General features: G+C 40.7%; 1 protein-coding gene across 20 annotated transcripts in view; it reads left to right on the forward strand.

Annotated features, from left to right (window-relative positions):
• Positions 1–18,888, forward strand: part of Kidins220 (kinase D interacting substrate 220) — a 91,590-nt gene that overhangs the window by 42,502 nt on the left and 30,200 nt on the right. For all 20 annotated transcript variants that reach the window (XR_007591624.1, XR_007591625.1, XR_007591613.1 and 17 more), the window contains exons 21-22: positions 4,178–4,322; positions 7,538–7,700. Coding sequence is in view for 6 of the 20 variants with exons in the window: in XM_050141850.1 (XP_049997807.1) it covers positions 4,178–4,322; positions 7,538–7,700 (308 nt within the window). In the remaining 14 variants the exon portion in view is untranslated. The remainder of the gene's footprint in view (positions 1–4,177; positions 4,323–7,537; positions 7,701–18,888) is intronic.

Raw genomic sequence — 18,888 nt, forward strand, 5'->3', positions numbered from 1 at the left:
ATTAAGTTAATCCTCCTAACACTCTTATCTAGTTACAATGTTAAGGTCTTGAAACCAACATTAGTGCTAAGTCTCCTTCCCACTTCAGCTGTCTCAGAGCTCCTGTACCTGGAGCAGCAGGACTTTGAGCTGGTGGGGCTCTCTGTCCTCTACAGCCGCTTCCCGGGTCAGGTGTTGACACTGCCCAGTGACTGGTGAGACTTCACAGTCCAGCAAATGATTGTGCCCTCGTGTTTGTTCCTGAGCAGATGCCATCTCTACCTTTATCTTCTTAGGTCCTTCTTCCTTGCCCAGCGTTTACAAGGTCTGTATTGTAGTCTCCACACCCATGTGTTGTAATAGGAGCGGTGGGGCTGCGTCCCGCCACCCGGCTAGCTTTACACCTGAAATAATTACACAGAAATTGTATTCTTTTAAACACTGCCTGTCCCATTAGTTCCAGCCTCTTATTGGCTAGCTCTTATATATTGATCTAACCCATTTCTAACAATCTGTGTAGCCCAAGAGGTGGCTTACCAGGGAAGATCTTAAACTGCGGCTGTGTCGGGTGGGAGAATCATAGCTACTGCCTGACTCAGCTTTTTTCTCCCAGCATTCTGTTCTGTTTACTCCACCCACCTGAGGGTTGGCCTATCAAATGGGCCAAGGCAGTTTCTTTATTAATTAACCAATGAAAGCAACAGATTAGAAAGAAATCACTTCCACATCATTCTCCCTTTTTCTGTTTAAACAAAAAAGAAGGCTTTCATTTTAACATAGTAAAATTACATATAACAAAACAGTTACCAAGCAAGAATTACAGTTACAATATTTATATCTATTTTATCTCTTATCATAACTAAGGAAAACTATAACTATCTATTCATTCTTCAACTCCATCAAAGACTGTAGAAGGATATAATACTACCTAAGTAAACAAGAAATAAGAAAACTCCAAAACTCTAGAAATGACAGAGACATCTCGCTGCCTGGACAGTCACCCAAAGTTCCTCTCTACCGTTGGGGCATCCATCTTCGGCCTTTAGGCCCATAGTATCCAGCAGACTTTTCCATGAAGCAGGCAATTTCAAAGACAGTTCAGTCACTTTCTGCTGTGTCCTGCAGAATGTCTCACAGACTCTTTTATGAGTCAAGAACCCTGAAAGACCATCTCACCTTTAGGCAAGTTCAGCAGTCCTCTCTCTGCGGGTTCTCTGTATCCAGTTTATGCAACAGTCCAGGCAAAGAGCAGTTTCTTACTCAGATGGCTATCAAACTCCATAACGAGCCTCTTTGATGCCCATCTTCCTCTTGAAGTAGATTGGTGCTGCCAGGAGCAGATGTGTCTCATTGTCATGAAAAGTCCTAAGTTATTAAAACATTTAAATGCCATATTCTGCAGTTTTTGAAAGATATGAAGAATGCCTATCTAACTGAAATATATATATATATATATCTAGAAAATCTAACATGACTACAAGCTTGACAATTATTGATGATTATCCATTAACAACCTATATTTCCTAATTATACATTACATTTTTAAATGAACTACACAATCACAATACCTTAATCAATATCAGAAAAACATATACATATAACAAAATTGACCTTAATACCAATAAAGCAAAATTTATACCAATGTAAATTATTCATATCTATATCATATCCCCCTTTAAATGTAAAAGAACATTTATAAGCAATATTTGGGAACATGGGCGCAGTTTTTTCTTTCCAAACTGCTTCCTGCTGAATGGGTGCACGGTTAATCAGATCTTTCATGGTGTAACCTGTGTGCCAGGGTCATCTCAGTCGGCAGTTGAGTGAAGTAATTTTTTTTGAGGGTGTTCACAGCAACCTTTCAGGAGGGCGTGGTCTATCATACCATATTGGGATAGAACCAATCCACAGGGTCTGGTCCTCTGTGAAAACAAAAGAAGACCCTCTCCAAAGCATCATATCCTTAGACCCAAATTTTGAAATCGTAATACCCTTATATCCATTCTGGTTTAGCTTGGCAGCCCATGTAATGAAATGTCTCTCTGTACTTAGCTCCTTCACAGTCAAAAATTTTAAAGAAAACACAATGTACATAATCCAGACTCTCTGTGAATTTTCCATTTTTACGTGGCTTATTTTTCTTTATTTCTTTTAATCTCTTAACTATTTGTACTCTGTCTCTTTAAAGATTTTACCCTTTTTTTTAAGCCATTGACTTTATTCTTTATATCCTTTTTCTTCTCTCTCCCAAGCCTATGTACATTTATCCAACAGTGTCTGAATCTGTTTTATTGTGAATCTGTAAATTTTTTACTATCCAGGAGCAATTTTTAAAATGTTAAGCACTTCTTAAAAACTTAAGTTGCACCATGTAGGGGTAATAAGGTACCACCTGTGTCCTGCCCAGCCTAAACCTTAACTGGGCTGTTATTATGGTAATTACGGTAGTTCCTGCTTGAGACCAGCACAGTTCAGCATGTTGGAGCTGAGCTGCTCCTGCCTCAGAGCCATTTGGTGCCCCTGAGCCATACACACAGTTCCAGACACACAGCAGTCCACATTGCCATCAAGCAAGCTGTAGCACTTTACTCCAAATGCTCCATACAAAAGCTCTGTCTCCCGCAGGAGCCAGACAGAGATCGCAATGGTGGCACAGCCTAGAAAGCCTGCATTTTAAAACAGCCAGTTTTTTCCTGCTGCTGAGTCAGAAAATTTCTTTGCAGCAAGCCACCCACAAACAGCCAAATGCTGTCTTAAATTCTCTCACTCTCCTTTTTAAGCCCTCTCAGGTTTTATGTGGAGTTCATTACCACGCTGGGTGCCACTCTGTAGTGATATCCCTTCCCAGTCTCCGTGGGTTTCTGGTCCACCCATCTTATTCGTAGGAGTGTTTATCTAGGTTATAAAGTGAGATCACAGGTTTGGGTGAATCTTGTCTCCTTTTCTAAACTCAGGTTCTACCCAGGGCTGTTCAGCTTATCTTCCCTGGAAGATGGGCAAGCGCAGGTATCCACATGCTCCCTACCTACATGGAAGGGAGTCCCATCTACTTCCTACTGACAGCCGTGGGAGGCTCCGTGGACAACTTATCTAATTGAACCATTCATTCACTGTTTCTCTTCCAAATTCACTTTGCCTTAGGATACAAGTTCAAAATTTACTGAGGACTGTATTCCACTGTAGTTTATTTTTATATATCCTGTCAAAGCATTTAGAAAGAAAAAAATAAACTCAAAATTTCCAAGAGCAAAAAAAAAAAAAAAAATAGAGAAGATGTCCACCTACAGGGAAGCTTTGCTGATAGTGCTCTTAGGGCTGACTGATACGGGATTATAATGGCATTGTCTTTTTTTTTTTTCTGGTTTGCTACCATTTGGACATGACTTTTTAAACCTTGTGTCTTTGGTTTTGTGCCCACATGCTTTATAGATATGAATTCAAAGTTAGTATGAATGACAGCTGACATAGTCTGGGGAGTGTTTCAGTATTTTTAATTTCTCTCCTAGGAGTCCAGGTCCTTGGGTACTTGTGATTGCATCCATCTACCCTACACTTCAGGACTCGAGGCTATGCCTCTGTTGTGTCTGTTCTTGTCTTAGGAAATGGGATTTTATCTACTCCAGCCCACTCTGCAGAGCACCTTTCACTCTTTTAGGAGCTGTGGAGAAATTGTATAACACTTTAAAACAGCCTACAGAGATGCTGGGTCCCTAGAACTGTGCGGGAGCTCACTTTATTGTCTTAGGGTTCCTTCAGTGTGGAGGCTTCCTGGAGTCTGACTGGGATTCTCTTTATGGAGTTCTGCTCACCTCCCATCTTGGCATTAAGCTTTCCCCAACTGTCCAGCGCTCAGTGGGCATGCATCCATGCGTTGCTGCCAACTTACCTTATAACTTCTCTGTAAGCTTCTGCCTCAGAAGTAGTTGTACTTGATTAGCACATAACCTTCCTTTTGGTTAATATTGCGAATTGTGCTATTTTTTTTTCGAGATAGGGTTTCTCTGTAGCTTTGGAGCCTGTCTTGGCACTAGCTCTGTAGACCAGGCCGACCTCACAGAGATCCATATTCTTCTGCCTCTAGAGCACTGAGTTTAAAGGTCTGTGTCTGCTATTCTTACCCAGGGCTGACTCAGCAGCCCCTTTTGTTGTTCTTCTCATTTGCACACATTAACTCTCTACTGGTGGTGTTGTGTTTCAGGATACTTACCGCAGAAGACAGATGCAGAGGACCATCACCCGGCAGATGTCCTTTGATCTCACGAAGCTGCTGGTCACGGAGGATTGGTTCAGTGACATCAGTCCTCAGACCATGAGACGATTACTCAATATTGTTTCTGTGACAGGTAACTTTTGTGTCTTGAGCTATATTTAGAGGTAGTAGCCGCTAAACTCAGGGCTTGCATGAGCTCGGTGAGTGTTCTGCTATCTGTCCAGTGTCCCCACCTGTCACCACAGTAAACTTAAGCAATAACAGAGCATGCTGCCATCACCTTTGTTTTTATTAAGTGGATGTCAGTAGTAGTTGACAGTCAGATGTCATTTGGAAATTTATTTTAAGATTTCATGATTTTAAAAGTCTTTTGCTTTATATTTAGTGTAAATTTATACTAATTTATGTTACAGCACAAATTGTGTTGAAATTCAGATTTTTTATATACTACTATGTTGTTTTAGTTTTTATATGATATTTTGAATAAAATGAAAAAAATAATAATGTAGATTATTAGTCAGATGGTGGTGGTATACACCTTTAATCCCTGCACGTGGGAGGCAGAAGCAAGTAGATAGCTGAGTTCTTAGCCATCCTGCTCTACAGAGTGGGTTCTAGAACCGCCAGAGCTACACAGAGAAACCGTGTCTCAAAAAATAATTGAGATTATTGCTATGACCGAATTATTTGTGTGGATGCTGCTCTTTGCTATGTTAAGACTCGTCAGCATTAGGATAGTCTTAGATATACTTGTAATGTAACTTAGAGAATATGTTTCTTTCCTTGCATGGTATTGCTTGATACTTTCTGATATTTCCTAGTGTTGTCTGTCAATAGGAATTGTCAATAGGAACTAAGTTTAAGACTCATGCCTGTATTACAGGTGGAGCTGTACCTAACATAGCATTTTTCTAGCTTAATCTAATCTCACCCTTTAGGTGAGACTCCAACCTTCTTATGCTGGTTGGACAGTGGAACTGTTTCCTGATATTATCAATAACACTGATACATCCTGTTGTCCTCTTTGTGCCCGGAGTTGGTCTGGATGTTGTAGAAATGAAACAGTCAACAGGAGAGTACAATTCTCACCCAAATTCTTCCTCTCCCTGGGACTTCTCCTGCCCCCCACCCCGCCCCTACTTACTCTCAGCAAAGCTCCTTGATAGTTCACTGCCCTTTCTCATACCACTCTCCCACCAATGCCCTTCTTCTCAGGACTTCCCCAGTGGCTTCTTCAAGTTCCCCAGTGGCTTCCACATGAATCTTGCAGTGGCCAGGTCTTCGTCCTTGTCTGGACCCCACAAGCAGCTATGACAATGTGTTGGTTGCGTCTTTCCTCTGGTGTGCAGAGTGCTACACTTGCTGGATTTTCCTCCTAGCTGTTGTTAGTTAGGCTGCTCTTACTGGGCTGCCCTTGACTACAGTTCCTGGAGCTCAACTTTGTATCTTTACCAGTTGTTTTAACTTGGTCTGCAATGGTTCAGTATGAACAGTAGGTTTTCTTACTCCCTTTTTAGCTTAGGTGTCAGTTTTTCCATGAGACCTTCTGCATCTCATATGAAATGGCTCCTTTTCCTGCTCTCCCTGCTTCATCCTGCTCCAGAGAAAGCTGTCTTCTAACATTGTTGCTTACTCTTCCTTACTCTCTGGGATGGGAGAGCCTCATTCGAGAGTTTTTTGTCTGTTTAACTGCTGTACCCACTAGAGCATCTGCGATTGATTGTTAATGAATAAGAGACCTGAATGAAATTAGAACTACGCCTTACATACTTCTTGTAAGAAATACTCTAAGCAAAAGGAAGAGCAAGACAAAGGCTTGAGGTGGGATTTCAAGAACAGCTGCCTTTGTGGAGCTGGCACGGGAGAGCCGTGGGAAGTGGTGTAAAGAATTGCAGCTCCTTCAAGGCCTTCTGGCTCTAAAATCCACAGGAAGGAACTTAGATTGTTTACACATCTGTGGGTACTAGAAACAGACCCGAGTTGATATCTTTAAATAATTGATGCTAAAGCCAAGCTTAGCGGCACAGACTCAAAATCTTAGCTACTCACAAGACTGAGGCAGAAGGATCTCAAGTTCATAATCAGCCTAGTCAACATAGTGAGTTGGATGTAGAGGTTTTACATCTATAATCCTAGCACACTGGAAGTGGAGGCATGAGGATCAGGAAGCCAAGACCAGCTGGGCTATGTGAGACCTTATATTTAAAAAGACAAAAACTCAACCTTCTACAGAAGTGTATTATCAAGCTTATTTTAGTGTTCAGCTTTTCATTTTTTGCTGCTCCCTACAAACAGACTCATTTAGTTAGATGCTCATAGTTATTTCATAGGTTTGTTTGCTTATTGCATTTATTACCTGCGCCACTGAGTCAATGCTTCTTAGGAAGGCTGTGGCCATATCATCTATTTTGTTCTGGGCTTTACCCCAGCATCAGTGTTTATGATGAGTCTATGGCATGCATAGCTGGCAAACATGGTAACTTAGCTCACTCCCATCCAGCAGAGTAGACCCCACCTCCCCAGAAGCTCCATGGTGAAAATTCAGAGAGTGAGGGTGTGAGGCAGGGGGAGAATTGGATGAGGAGCCATCATCTATATGATGAGAGTCTGGGGAAAGAGAATTGCCGTTAGAGTCTGTCAGACAAGTAGATGCAAGTCCAGGTACTAAACTGATGATGGTATAAAACCGGGTGTTTTCAGTTAAGAACCAAGCCTCAGTTTGTAGTCCTGTCAAGTCAAGGTGAAAGTGCTGGTGGAAAGAAGCCTTGCCTCTGAAGGCTTGAGGTTTGCAATTGTCCACAAGTGCACATACCCTGAGATAGGGAGCTGAATTAGTCCTCTGAACGCCCTGCAAACAGGGTCATTTTATTCAGTGTATAATGTACAAGTTTCAGATACCTGTACCTGGGTTGGTAGTTAGTAACACAAACTAAGTAAGGAAGAATGGGGGTCGATGACGTCATAAAGCAAAGATGCACAGTGTGTTTGGGTTCCCTTTGGGTCCAGGGAGAAGTCGTTAGCAGTCATACTTCAGAGCATTGAGGACTACCTTGGTCTTTCATTTTGTTTCTTGATTTATTTTTTGAGACAGGCTTTCACTGTGTAGCCCAGGCTAGCTTCAGACTTGTATCCTACTTCAGCCTGCAGTGCCAGGATTACTGTGTCTGCCACCATGTCCTCTGAATTTTTAAAATCTGGATCTTAGAAACCATACAAATACTAGGTGTAGGTCTGTATTATAACCAAAGAGCAAAAATTTCAAATTTGAAAGATCAGTTGCTTGTGACTTTACTAAACCTTTTACTTAGTATGTCTACTAAGTTTTAAATGTTTATCTATTCTTTAAAGGGCGGTTACTAAGAGCCAATCAGATTACTTTCAACTGGGACAGGCTAGCCAGCTGGATCAACCTTACCGAGCAGTGGCCCTACCGGACGTCATGGCTCATACTGTATCTGGAAGAGACTGAAGGTGTCCCTGATCAGATGACATTAAAGACCATCTATGAGAGGTATTTGGTTTGACTTCTTTGCCCTTAACTTCACCTTGAGTTGAGTTTTAAAACACAAATAATGCTTACAAAATCTCTACTTCTAAATTGAGTCCAGCTCCCTGGGTCCCCTGCTGTTCTGAAACTGTCTTAGCACAGCTGCTGTCCTTTGAGCTTGGTGCTCTGTTTGTGCTTGTCATCGTTAATGGTGTGTCCAGTTGTGAGAGTTACTGGCCCTTATAAAGTCCCAAAGCCAAATGATTTTGCTTGCCAGAACACTTACAGTAGCTTCAAGGCCCAGTTTCTAGTCTAATAAAATAATAAACTAATTCTTAGAAAAAGATAGCCTGCAGAAACTCTGTAAAGTTTTATAGAATTTAGTATAATTGAAACTGTTTTAAAATATAAATAAAATATTAATATAGTTCATAGTTTATAACCTTTAGGAGTTTGGATAATTTTTATTCCCTTAAAGTATTGTTAGTATATATATATTTTTTGTGGTGTTTGCTTTTTAGTTTTTGGTTTCTTTTTTTTTTTTTCTCAAGACGGGGGTTCTCTGTAGCTTTGGAGCCTATCCTGAAACTAGCTCTTGTAGAGCAGGCTGGTCTCGAATTCACAGAGATCCGCCTGCCTCTGCCTCCCGAGTGCTGGGATTAAAGGCATGCACCACCACCACCCAGCTAGTTTTTGGTTTCTTGAGACAGGTTTCTCTGTGTAGTCCTGGCTGTCCTGTAACTCACTCTGTAGACCAGGCTGGCCTCAAACTCAGAGACCCGCCTGCCCCTGCCTCCTGAATACTAGGATTAAAGATATGTGCTGCCAATGCCTCATCTTATCGTGAGGTCATGAGTGGACTTGTCCTTGCTTGTTAAAACACTAAACTTTATTTCCTGAGTAAACTTGTCTGTCTTGACTCAGGAGTTAGGTAACTGTGGATGTTTGCTAGACGAACAGTTATTAGAGTTAACATGGAGCCTTTAGAACATTTTCTTGCAAGGAAGATAGAGGTTCTGAAAGTTAAATAACTTCCCAGGTTACCCAGTCTCATGCAGCAGAGCTGGCATTTTAATTTGGGTCACTCTGACTCCATATGCCACTCATTCTGAGCACTCCATGGTGTTAACTCTTCATTCCCACAGTTCTGAGATCTGTACATTGTTCTCATTCTGCATACTAGAAAACTGAATTCAGTGGAGATCACTCACTTGGTCAAAGGTCAGTGCATGGTAGAGCTGGGATTTAAAGTGAGGCTCCACACCCGTGCTCTCCACGTGCTGGTAGGTCACCTTTCATTGTGCTCCACACCCGTGCTCTTGTGTGTTCTGGTTGGTCACCTTTCATTGTGTTTGCACAATGCGTGGAACTGGATTCCTGTCGGAACACCCTGGAGTTTATCATGGAATCAAAGGGCTAATGTTTGTTATGGAACCAAGGGTTGAAATTTTGACCTTTTTGCATTTTTTTTAGAGAATATTGCAAGTTACTGAAGTTAGTATATGAGATTTCCTATGTTTTCTTTTTAACTTCACTAGCAGCTATTCCAGAAAAAGCAGATAATTGCTATTTTTTTCTTGTAAATTGTGTTTGCTTTCTTATAAACATGAGTTTTCTGTTTAAAATTAACTATTGGTTAGCTACTGCCTCTTCGGTCTCTCTCTCGTTTTTAGACAGAGTATTCATGTTAGTCTTCAGTTTTGACATGGAATAGGCTTTAGATGAGTCTCCTTACCTGCTGTGATTGAGACTGCATGGAAGTATATTGTATCTCAGGATCGTAGACACTATGACCACAATCCAAGAATTCTAGTAGATTTCTAGTTCTTGGTCTTCTGCACACTCTATGACAAGGGTGGGAAGAGTGAAAAAAAAAAAAGTCCCCAGGCAACAGAAGTATGAGAATATAAAATGAAACAGAGATTAAAAGGGCATTTGGGGGAAAAAAAGGTCTCTGATTCAGGTCAGTACAATGATGATCAGATCTCTGTGGCCCTGCCTGCACTGCACTGTTGTCATTTGGATCCATGTCTCCCTGAAACTCCCAGAGCCTTGTGCTTGGTGGTCACGTATTCTACTGCTAATCCACAGCAGCCCAACTTGTTTTCTTTAAGGAGCCAAGATTAGTAGGTGTTTTGGAGCTTAGTTGTTTTCTTTGAGCTTCTTCTGTTCATCCTTGTTGATTTCTTAGTGTGACTTTTTCCTGAGAGCCAAAGCTTTCGTAGTTGTTCTTTATGCTCTTGTGTGTTCTAGGGGTGGGTGGGGTGAGCAGAGGGGGAGATGGAAAAGAATGTTGTGTCCTTGAAGGATGGACATACATTTGGTTGTCTTTTCTATTTAAAAGTACTTTCAAACTTTAGCAGTTTTGCAAGAATAATAATATTACAAAGAACACCCGCATCCCACCCTTCACCAGGCTCCTCTGTTCACATCGACTCCGTTTGCACCATCAGTCTCATCCACATCTTCTTCCGAGTGCCTGCTTCCCTTTATGTTTTATATATCTGCATACAAATGTAAGCCGAGTGGGGAACTTATATACACCATATAATTGCCCCTAAATGCTTGAGATTTGGGGGCTTATATTCTGATTGAAAATAAAGCTTACAAATTTAAAACAAGTAGAGACGGGGGAGAGAAGATGGCTTAAACAACTTGTCAGTTAAGTAATTTTCTGAGTGGGAAAAAATGAATTATTCTAAAACCACTTCTCTTTGTTGAGAGATTGTTGCTTGGTATTTTCTTTTTTATTCTTTTTTAGGGAAGAAAGATTTATTTTTGGTTCATGTATAGTCTGTTGTGCAGTGTGAGCATGGAGGACTAGAACTGCTCACAGAGTGCTGACCAGAAGGCAGGGAGAGCATCTACATTTGCAGGCTTGCTTCTCTCCCCACCATTTATCCTGCCCGGGCCTGCAGCCTGTGTGTGCTGCTGCCTGCACGCTGCATCCAACCCTGCCAACCTGATAGTTGACAGATCTTTCCAAACCGTAACCTTCCACCTCGACCTGTCTTCATCATTTGAAATGCATTCCATCCATCTGTCCCCATAACAGTTCCAGTATTGTTCAGTTGTTGAAGGTCAGTGTCTCATCTGAGACCCATGACAGACTTTTAGCTGTGGATCCCTGCAATACCTAAAAGATGTTGTATTTCCAAATTACAGTGGCAGAGTAAAGATCTCCCTTCTCAAAGGAAGGAAGGGAGGGGCTTGGAAATCAGGCATAGGTCAAAACTTAACCTAGGCAGCAAATATTAGATCATGTAGTTCCGTGTCAGGCCCCTGCAGCATGTGCTGTTGTGATGTGAGATCCAACAGCTCAGCATTCTTGTCTCTATAGTTTTCCGTTGGTAGGCCTATGGCCTTTGTGTGGTTCTCTCTGCTCACTGCCTGCAGCTTTCCTAAACAGATGCTCCTTGGTCCTGGGTATCTGACTTCCCGAGTCACTCTTATGCCTTTGGCTTCACCTTCACGCTTTATACATTGCTTCCAGGGCCGCCTGCATACACACCAACCCCCTCATCTTCTGCCTGTCTTCCTAGGTGTTTTCTGGAAATCTTTACTTAGTTTCCAAGACCCTGTAACATTTGCATTCTCTGTCTGAAAAGCCAGCATCAGATAGCTGACACCAAAATGTGCAGAACACTCAGTTTCCTCGTAGTGTCCCCATCTCTTCAGCAGCCTCATTTCATTGCTTCAGAACCGTCCATGTGCTGCTTTTATGAAACTTAAGGTTTTTAAATCCTTCTGCTCCAGTGTGGTTCTCAATTCTTCTTGTAAACAGGACTAAAAGGAGCTGGTAATATTTCCTCTGCCAGATTACTTAGTCCATCCCTTTAAACTCAGCCTCTCCTCAAGTTTTAGGGTGTGAACAAAACAGACAGGACTTGGGGTCAGAGGGATAGACCTTGCAGAGGACCTGGGCTCGGTTCCCAAAACCCTCTTCTGACCTCTTTGGGCACCAGGCACATACCTACATACAGACAAAACAACCAGATATGTAAGTCTTAAAGTCCCTTTTAATGTAGACAGGACTTTTGCTAGAGTGTAGTATACATGGCCTTTTTGGCCTGTTTTCAGTAGTCTTTTGTGGCTGCATCTCAATGGACTGTGTTTACTGTTCTTGGTTCCATCAATGTTCTGGTTTCTTAAGCTCCTCCAGTAATCACTCACAAGCTCTGCTTAGGGCGTCCTGAAGCTTCTCTAGCCAACATCTCCCACTTCTCCAGATTCTTCCTGCAAACCAGGTCAGAGGCTTCTGAACCACATCTCAGGAATGCCACGGCAGCCACCCCACTTGTCTGGTACTATGAATGCCACGGCAGCCACCTGAAGATGGACACTTAAAAGAAATCCCACACTAGCTCAGAACTGAGAATAATAGAGGTTTGTTTATTTAGGGGTAGACCCACAGATCACAATCCTCTGCTGGAACAGAGAACTGCAACCAAATCCCGCAGCCAGAAAAGAGGCAGGACACGTGCTTTACATTGACATAAATAGTAGAAGAGGTCACACCCAAGTGAGCAGGTAACTTAAAGGCTACTGGCAGTAGGAATTCCTACAGCAGCCACTCCACTTGTCTGGCAGTAGGAACTCCACAGCAGCCATCCCACTTATTGGTACTAAGAATGCCATAGCGATCACCCCACTTGTCTGGTACTCATTTTCTATGCTAATCAGGCTTTCCAGGCTGTGACTTTAGCTTATGAGAGACAGCATGCATTTAGCTCATGATTTCAAAGGTCTGTCATGGTGGGGAGAGCCTGGGCGAGCAGAGCTGCTCTCTTTGGGGCAGTTAAGGGACAGAGAAAGATTGCCTGTGCTTTGCTTGAAATTTAAAGTTTGCATTACAGATCCCACCATCAGAACCTCATAGGTAGTTCCGAAATCTTTTCATTTTGAAATTAAAATATGTGTTGTAGACAATAGTGAATACTTAACATGTAGTTTAGAGATAATAGCAATTATTGTATCCTTTTATGAAAGACAGAATATTGTGTAAGAATTATTTTTGGAGGGAAAAGTAAGTTTTTAATCATATAATGGATATAAATTGGAGTGAATTTTTCTAGGGGAATATTTTTGATCACATCAATATAGAATAATGCATATTAAAGTAAAATGAGGCTATGCCAACCTTCTGTGATTAAACAGCTTATTGCTTTAGATCTCAGACCTGGATGGTCTTGCCATCTGAGGGTGGACTGGTCAGAGTGACTCTGAGATGCTCTTCTTTTTAAAGAAATAAGTACACCTGTAAATACAGAGAATGTTTGCAGTCAGCCAACAAAGAGAAAAAGAGTTTAGAAAGCATTCTGAAAACTCATAAAGGCTTTTACTTGAAATAAATAAAATAATTTATAATGAAGAACTATAGGAAGACAGTTTGATCAACATATTGAAAACCCATCTATTGGAACATGTTCTAACAATTTAGTTGTCTGTTCCTACTTACCCGTAGCTGAGCTCTTCGGTGCTTGTCATTAGAATAATAAAAAGTTTTATTTACAGCTGACAGAAAGCAGCAGTGTATAATTAATATTTATTTATTTTATTAAAGAAATTTGATTTGGTAAAACAATCAGAAAATAGTATTTTTAATGCTAGTAGTAATTTTTTTTTAACTGTAAAAAGCCTCATTTATTTTTATAGTGGTCTGATGACACATCTGCTTGCTTTATCCAGCTGAAAAAGAAAATGTTGATTCTTGGTGTTTTGTAAAATTGCTTTGTTAAATTATTTTCTAAATTGTTCAACTTTTAACAAATGACATTTGATACTTACACTGGAAAGCAATTTCAGCTAATTAAGTAGATCCCTCTCTAAACCATTGGAACATTAAGATGACATACTGTTCATTCAAGATTATTTTAATTGGTACAATTATTGTAATTTTCTTGCAATTATGTGTTGAGCTAAAAGCTTTTGTCTAGATCATTTGAGGGTTTTTTGTTAACATACATTTAGTAAGAAGAAAGAGAGTTAAATAAAAACTGTAGATAAAGATTTTTCTGTCTACATTCTATTGCAGCATTTTAGACAACCATTGAAATATTTTAGTATAAAAGTTTATTTCTGGTATTTTAGGCACTTAAAGCAATGATGGAGGCTTTTTAAAGATCAATTTAAGTAGTTTTCACGAAGATAATGTTCTAAATTCCTGTTTTGACACTACTCAAGCAGTATTTTACTCAAGAAGATATAGTCAGAAGAACTTCTGTAAGAGGTGGCATTGTTTTGGTAATCATGGATTTTAAAGGTGAGCTGAGTAGATTCTGAGGGAGTTTAGGATAATGGTCATTATTGTCTCATAGAAACAGCTGTTTGCTGGGTGACCTTGTACATTAACATGCAGTCTTTATGGATCTATCTGATATCTTTAATTATTTAGTCATATTTTAGCAAATATCATGTCTTATATTTCTTTTTGCTATTAACCAAAGCTTTCAAAATTGGAATTGATTTCATCTAAGCATCTCTAGTTCTCTCAGAGCCCTCCAGTCTCGTTCATGTTTCCTTCGTTTCCGTTTCCACCTGTCATCACTTGGGTGAATTTGCATGTCTTTTTTCTTTACATGTGATTGTCCTTAAATTATGACTTTGAGTAGCAAAGTCCCCCTTGTTATACGAAATATGATGTTTGTACTGACACTATCTTAAATTGAAAATGCTAGGAATATCTATTCAAAACATTGTTTCATGGATGCCATTAAAATGTTTTTTATAGCTTTAAATCTTAATAAGATTCTATATTTTTGATATGGTATGACTTCTTGGAGATTTTGATGTTGCCATCATTCAGAATTCATATCTTATATACAATTATTTCTATAAGCATATGCCATGTATATTCCCAACACACACTTGCTTAGAATACAAAGTTAAATATATAGTGTCTTTGTTTGTGAAAGAGATCAATCTAGTATTTGCAAAATTCACCTGATAATTTTTCCATATAAGAGAGAAAACTAAGTTGGCTTGCATTGGAATAACAATTCTGTAACGATAACAGAAGTTGTACTTTAGATAAAATAAGTAATGTCAATAGGGTGGTAATTTAATATGAAAAGTGAGCCTGCAAACTGTATGATGAGGTAGAATGTTGACAGTGGTACATTTGTATTCTTGATAGAAGGTGATTGGTAAATCCAGATTCATTTGGAGAGGGAGGAGGTTGAGACACGGTTTCTCAGTGTAGTCCTGGCTCTCCTGGAACTAGCTGGGATCGGAGATATAGACCACCATGCTCAACTAGCATTTTGTTTTTTACATTTGTTTTGGTTCAGTGAGGGTATGAGGTGGGCACCATGTGAACCCCCAGGACGTTCTGAGTGGGGAGCATGCCCAGGCCCTGGGTACACCTTGTTCCTTTATGACCCAAGCTTTCTTGACTTATTTGGCTTTGACTTTGTTTTGTTTTATATTTTCTTAGTTTTGTTTTTGTTCTTTTTGAGACAGAGTTTCCTCTGTGTATCTCTGACTGTCCTGGAATTTACTCTGTAGAGCAGGCTGCCTTTAAGCTAGGAGATCTGCCTGTCTCTGCCTCGGACTCCTGAGTGCTGGGATTAAAGGCGTGCACCACCAGTGCCCAGTTGTTAAATTCAGATTCTTAATGATAAATAAAAGTGAAGGGCAGAATTTTTATTTGTTTTTGTTTTATATATATAGGTGTTTTGCCTGAATGTATGTCTGTGCAATACATGTATGCAGTGCCCTCAGAAGCCAGAATACCCGGGACTGGAATTACATTTGGTTGAGAACAACCTGGGTTGCTGGGAACCAAACTCAGGTTCTCTGCAGGAGTAGCCAATGTTCTTGCTGAACTCTCTCCAGCCTGGCAGATTTTTTAAAAACTGAAGGAGATTAACTAGGCAGATTGGACCCTTCTTGAATTTTTTCTGTTTTGTTTCTGATTTGATTTGTTATTGCTTCCAGGCTTGTAGCCAGTCCAAGGGTGTGATAAAAATTACTTAAAAAAAAAAAACTTAAAGTTCATTGTTTTTCAGGAAGTTGTTCATTGTTTTGTTTTCTTCTGAGACAAGGTCTCACTGGCTGGCATGGTGTAGACCAGACTGGCCTTGAACTCAAAGAGAACTGCCTCCTGGGAGATAGTTCTTGACTGTAGAATACCCATGTGGAAAGCTGGCAGAGATCTCTGTTGCAGAGAGTCCTACACATGAGCAAAATGCAAACTGATTAGCAACAGTCCGGTGGAGAGGATGAAGTGAGGAGAAGTGCCGGCTGTGGGTGGGTATGGCAGTCCTCATTGAGAGGACAGCTGCAAAAGATAGCCAAGTAGATACCAGGAGGTTAGAGGATCTCTGTTACTGCTAGTCAGGTAGTAGAACAGCTAATGGAGTAATATTGAATATGATTTATGGACTTTGGGTGCCAAAGAGACAGCTTAGTGGTTGAGAGCACCTACTGCTCTTCCAGAGTACCTGGGCTGCATTTTGGGAGTCTTATAACCATGTGTAGTGCCAATTCCAGGAGACCCAGCGCCCCCTTCTGGCCTTTCCTGATATCAGGCACACAGGTGATATACAGATAAAATGTGCAGGCAAAACATCCACATAAAAACAAATGAACAAACAAATAAATGAATAAAATTTTAAGAAGTCATAGGATTTGAGGAACACAGTGGGCCCTAAAGCTAAGGGAAAATAACTGGCCAAAATTCTCTGTAGGCCTCGGGTTTGTATTGGAGTTCAAACATTGTCAGCATGCCTCTCCAGCCGTTCTGCTTTCTCATTTGACCTTACACTTTCCTACCTGCTCTTTTTCTGCTCACCCTTCTCATTCTTCTGGTCTTGTGAGTGTGGCTAGTGTGGGAAGCCTGTTCTACAACATCCCCACCCATCTCAGGTTATGTTCCTTCACAGGCACTGCATGGGACTCTGGCACCGAGGTTTGCTTTCCTCTTCTTCAGTATTCATTTCCTCTTTATGACGATAAACTCCACAGATTACAACTTCTTTACACATTGCCGAATCATTTTCACATACAAGGTACAGAGTAGGCTGGGTGTTCCAAAAGAATGGGGAAATCTAATGATGCGCTTGGATTGAGGAAGGCGCAGGTTCCTGGAGGTATCAGAGATCCAGCAAAGTCTTGCTTTATCTTAAGGCTGGGACCCTCCAGATGCTCCATTGGTTCTGAATGCAGGGCACTGCTTCTTTCGTTGTTAGGAAGGTGGACCCTGTGCCAGGCTTACTGTAAGGGTGAAGCCCGTCATGGCTGATGACTACATTCTTCATCTACAGTTCGGTGGCTTCTCCCTTTTGGCACGGGGCACTGAAATCACAGCAGCATTTCTGTAGCCTGTCACCAAGTTTACGTTTCTAGGCTCTTATGTTTGTGAGCCTTTGGCGAAGCTGTGGGCTGTAGACTTTTTGCACCTCACACTTTGAGAGAGTCTTTCCTAATACAAGTCTCTTCTTACAGCTAATCACCACTGTCCCTTTAAAGTCAGGTATGGCACATGTTTGTAATCCCAGCACTCAGGAGGCAAAGGCAGGAGGATTGCTGTGAGTTCAAGGCCAGCCTGGACTACTTAACAAGACTGTATGACTTAGGTGACTTCATTTTGTTATGCTAATCATTTTGAGTCTATTAGGCCATTAGCAGTTATTCACAGACATGCACTGGATGTGCCCTAAGGGAAGCACTACCTGCTGGAGTGTCTGAGTTACTTTCGGGAGGTGCCATGCAGTAGGCTGGGCACTTTGCCCAGCATCCCATGCTGAGCTCTGCATAACCATGGAAAGCAGAGAGCAGGAGTTACAAACCCTGAGCCACATCTGGAGTTTCTCCAGCCTGTTTGCGGACAGTCTTCTGTAAATAAACAGATGAAATATCACTACAGTAGAGAACTAAGAAATAATCATAAATGCTCCAAAGTCTCGTTAATGTTAATAATGTTATCATGAAACAGGGACATACTAACCAAGACTCCTGGGTACAAACGGGAAGGCCAGTTTCTCTGAAATATGCTTTAGTTGTACAAAATAATTTATGTCAGGTTTACAATTTATCTTGCAGTGTGGCAAAATTATGTCATTATGCATTTTAAAGAACTCTAATTATTGAAGGTCCCATGTTTACTAGCGGGCTTAAGATATATATTTTTAAATCAAATAAGCTTTAAGGCAATAAAATTAAAACAAAACAAAACAAAAAACAAAACCAGTATGCAGTAACAGTGTTGGCTCCTTTCCATGCTGAAGGGGAGTAGCTAGTGGGAGCATCCTGCAGTACTCAGGAAGTCCACAAGATGGGGCTATCTCATTGGAAACTTTATTAGCATGTCTGGCCATAAGACAAAGTGAACCCCTTTACTTTCCCCTTTCCATAGCAGGGGAAGGATAGTGTAATGAAAGATTGAATTTCAAGTCATTTCATTAGTTCACTAGTTAATTCGTTCCTGTGTGTGAGTGCCATGTAGAGGCCAAGTTAACTTTGGGTGCTTAGTTTAGTGCTCAGGTTTAGTCTGCTGTGGATTTTGCCTCTTACCTCTTAATTGGAACCTTCTCATTATCCTAGGTTACAATTTGGTCACCCTGCTGCTGTCGCCTGCTCACTCCCAAGCCAGCATTGTGCAATACACTGACATCAGTACTGCGAGACCCTAAATAAAACAGCTCATAAAAACTAATTTATTCCAATTAAATCTGAATATGTTTGAATATTTGAAAATATCTGAATATTTTAAGCAAATTAATTAGAAATTTTTTGAGGAATCTATGGAAGTGAAGAATTATATATAAGGATTAGAGACTCGGGTTCATTTAAGCATCTCTAGTTAGTTTTATAGCATAACAAGAAAATCCTTCAATGAGAAAAGATGAAAATGTCACCAGTTTCTAAACTTCCCTTGTGATGGCAATATAGTGTTGAATGTAGCATGTAGTTATTGAAGCATGGCCCTGCTTCTCTAACACAGTCCTGTCACTTGGGCCACGGCTTTTAATCTGACTGCTACACTCATGCACTAGGTGGTATATAGGTTGTGGTAGAGAGTACTTTCTTGTCTAATTTTGTGAACAGGAAGTGGCTTAGATTTTAAACAGTGAAAGAATAGACTTGTGTGTGAGGCAGAGGAGACATTTTTGTCCCAGAGTCTGCACATGGCTGAGACTGCTGGCTGCTCTAAAGGCTGTTAAAGAGGCCTGGGGGAATGGAGCCAGTAAATGAGGAGGACAAAAGTCTC

This window comes from Alexandromys fortis, unplaced genomic scaffold (genome assembly GCF_014885135.2).
Source record: "Alexandromys fortis isolate MF-2015 unplaced genomic scaffold, M_Fortis_MF-2015_v1.1 scaffold_30, whole genome shotgun sequence".
Lineage (NCBI taxonomy): Eukaryota > Metazoa > Chordata > Mammalia > Rodentia > Cricetidae > Alexandromys > Alexandromys fortis.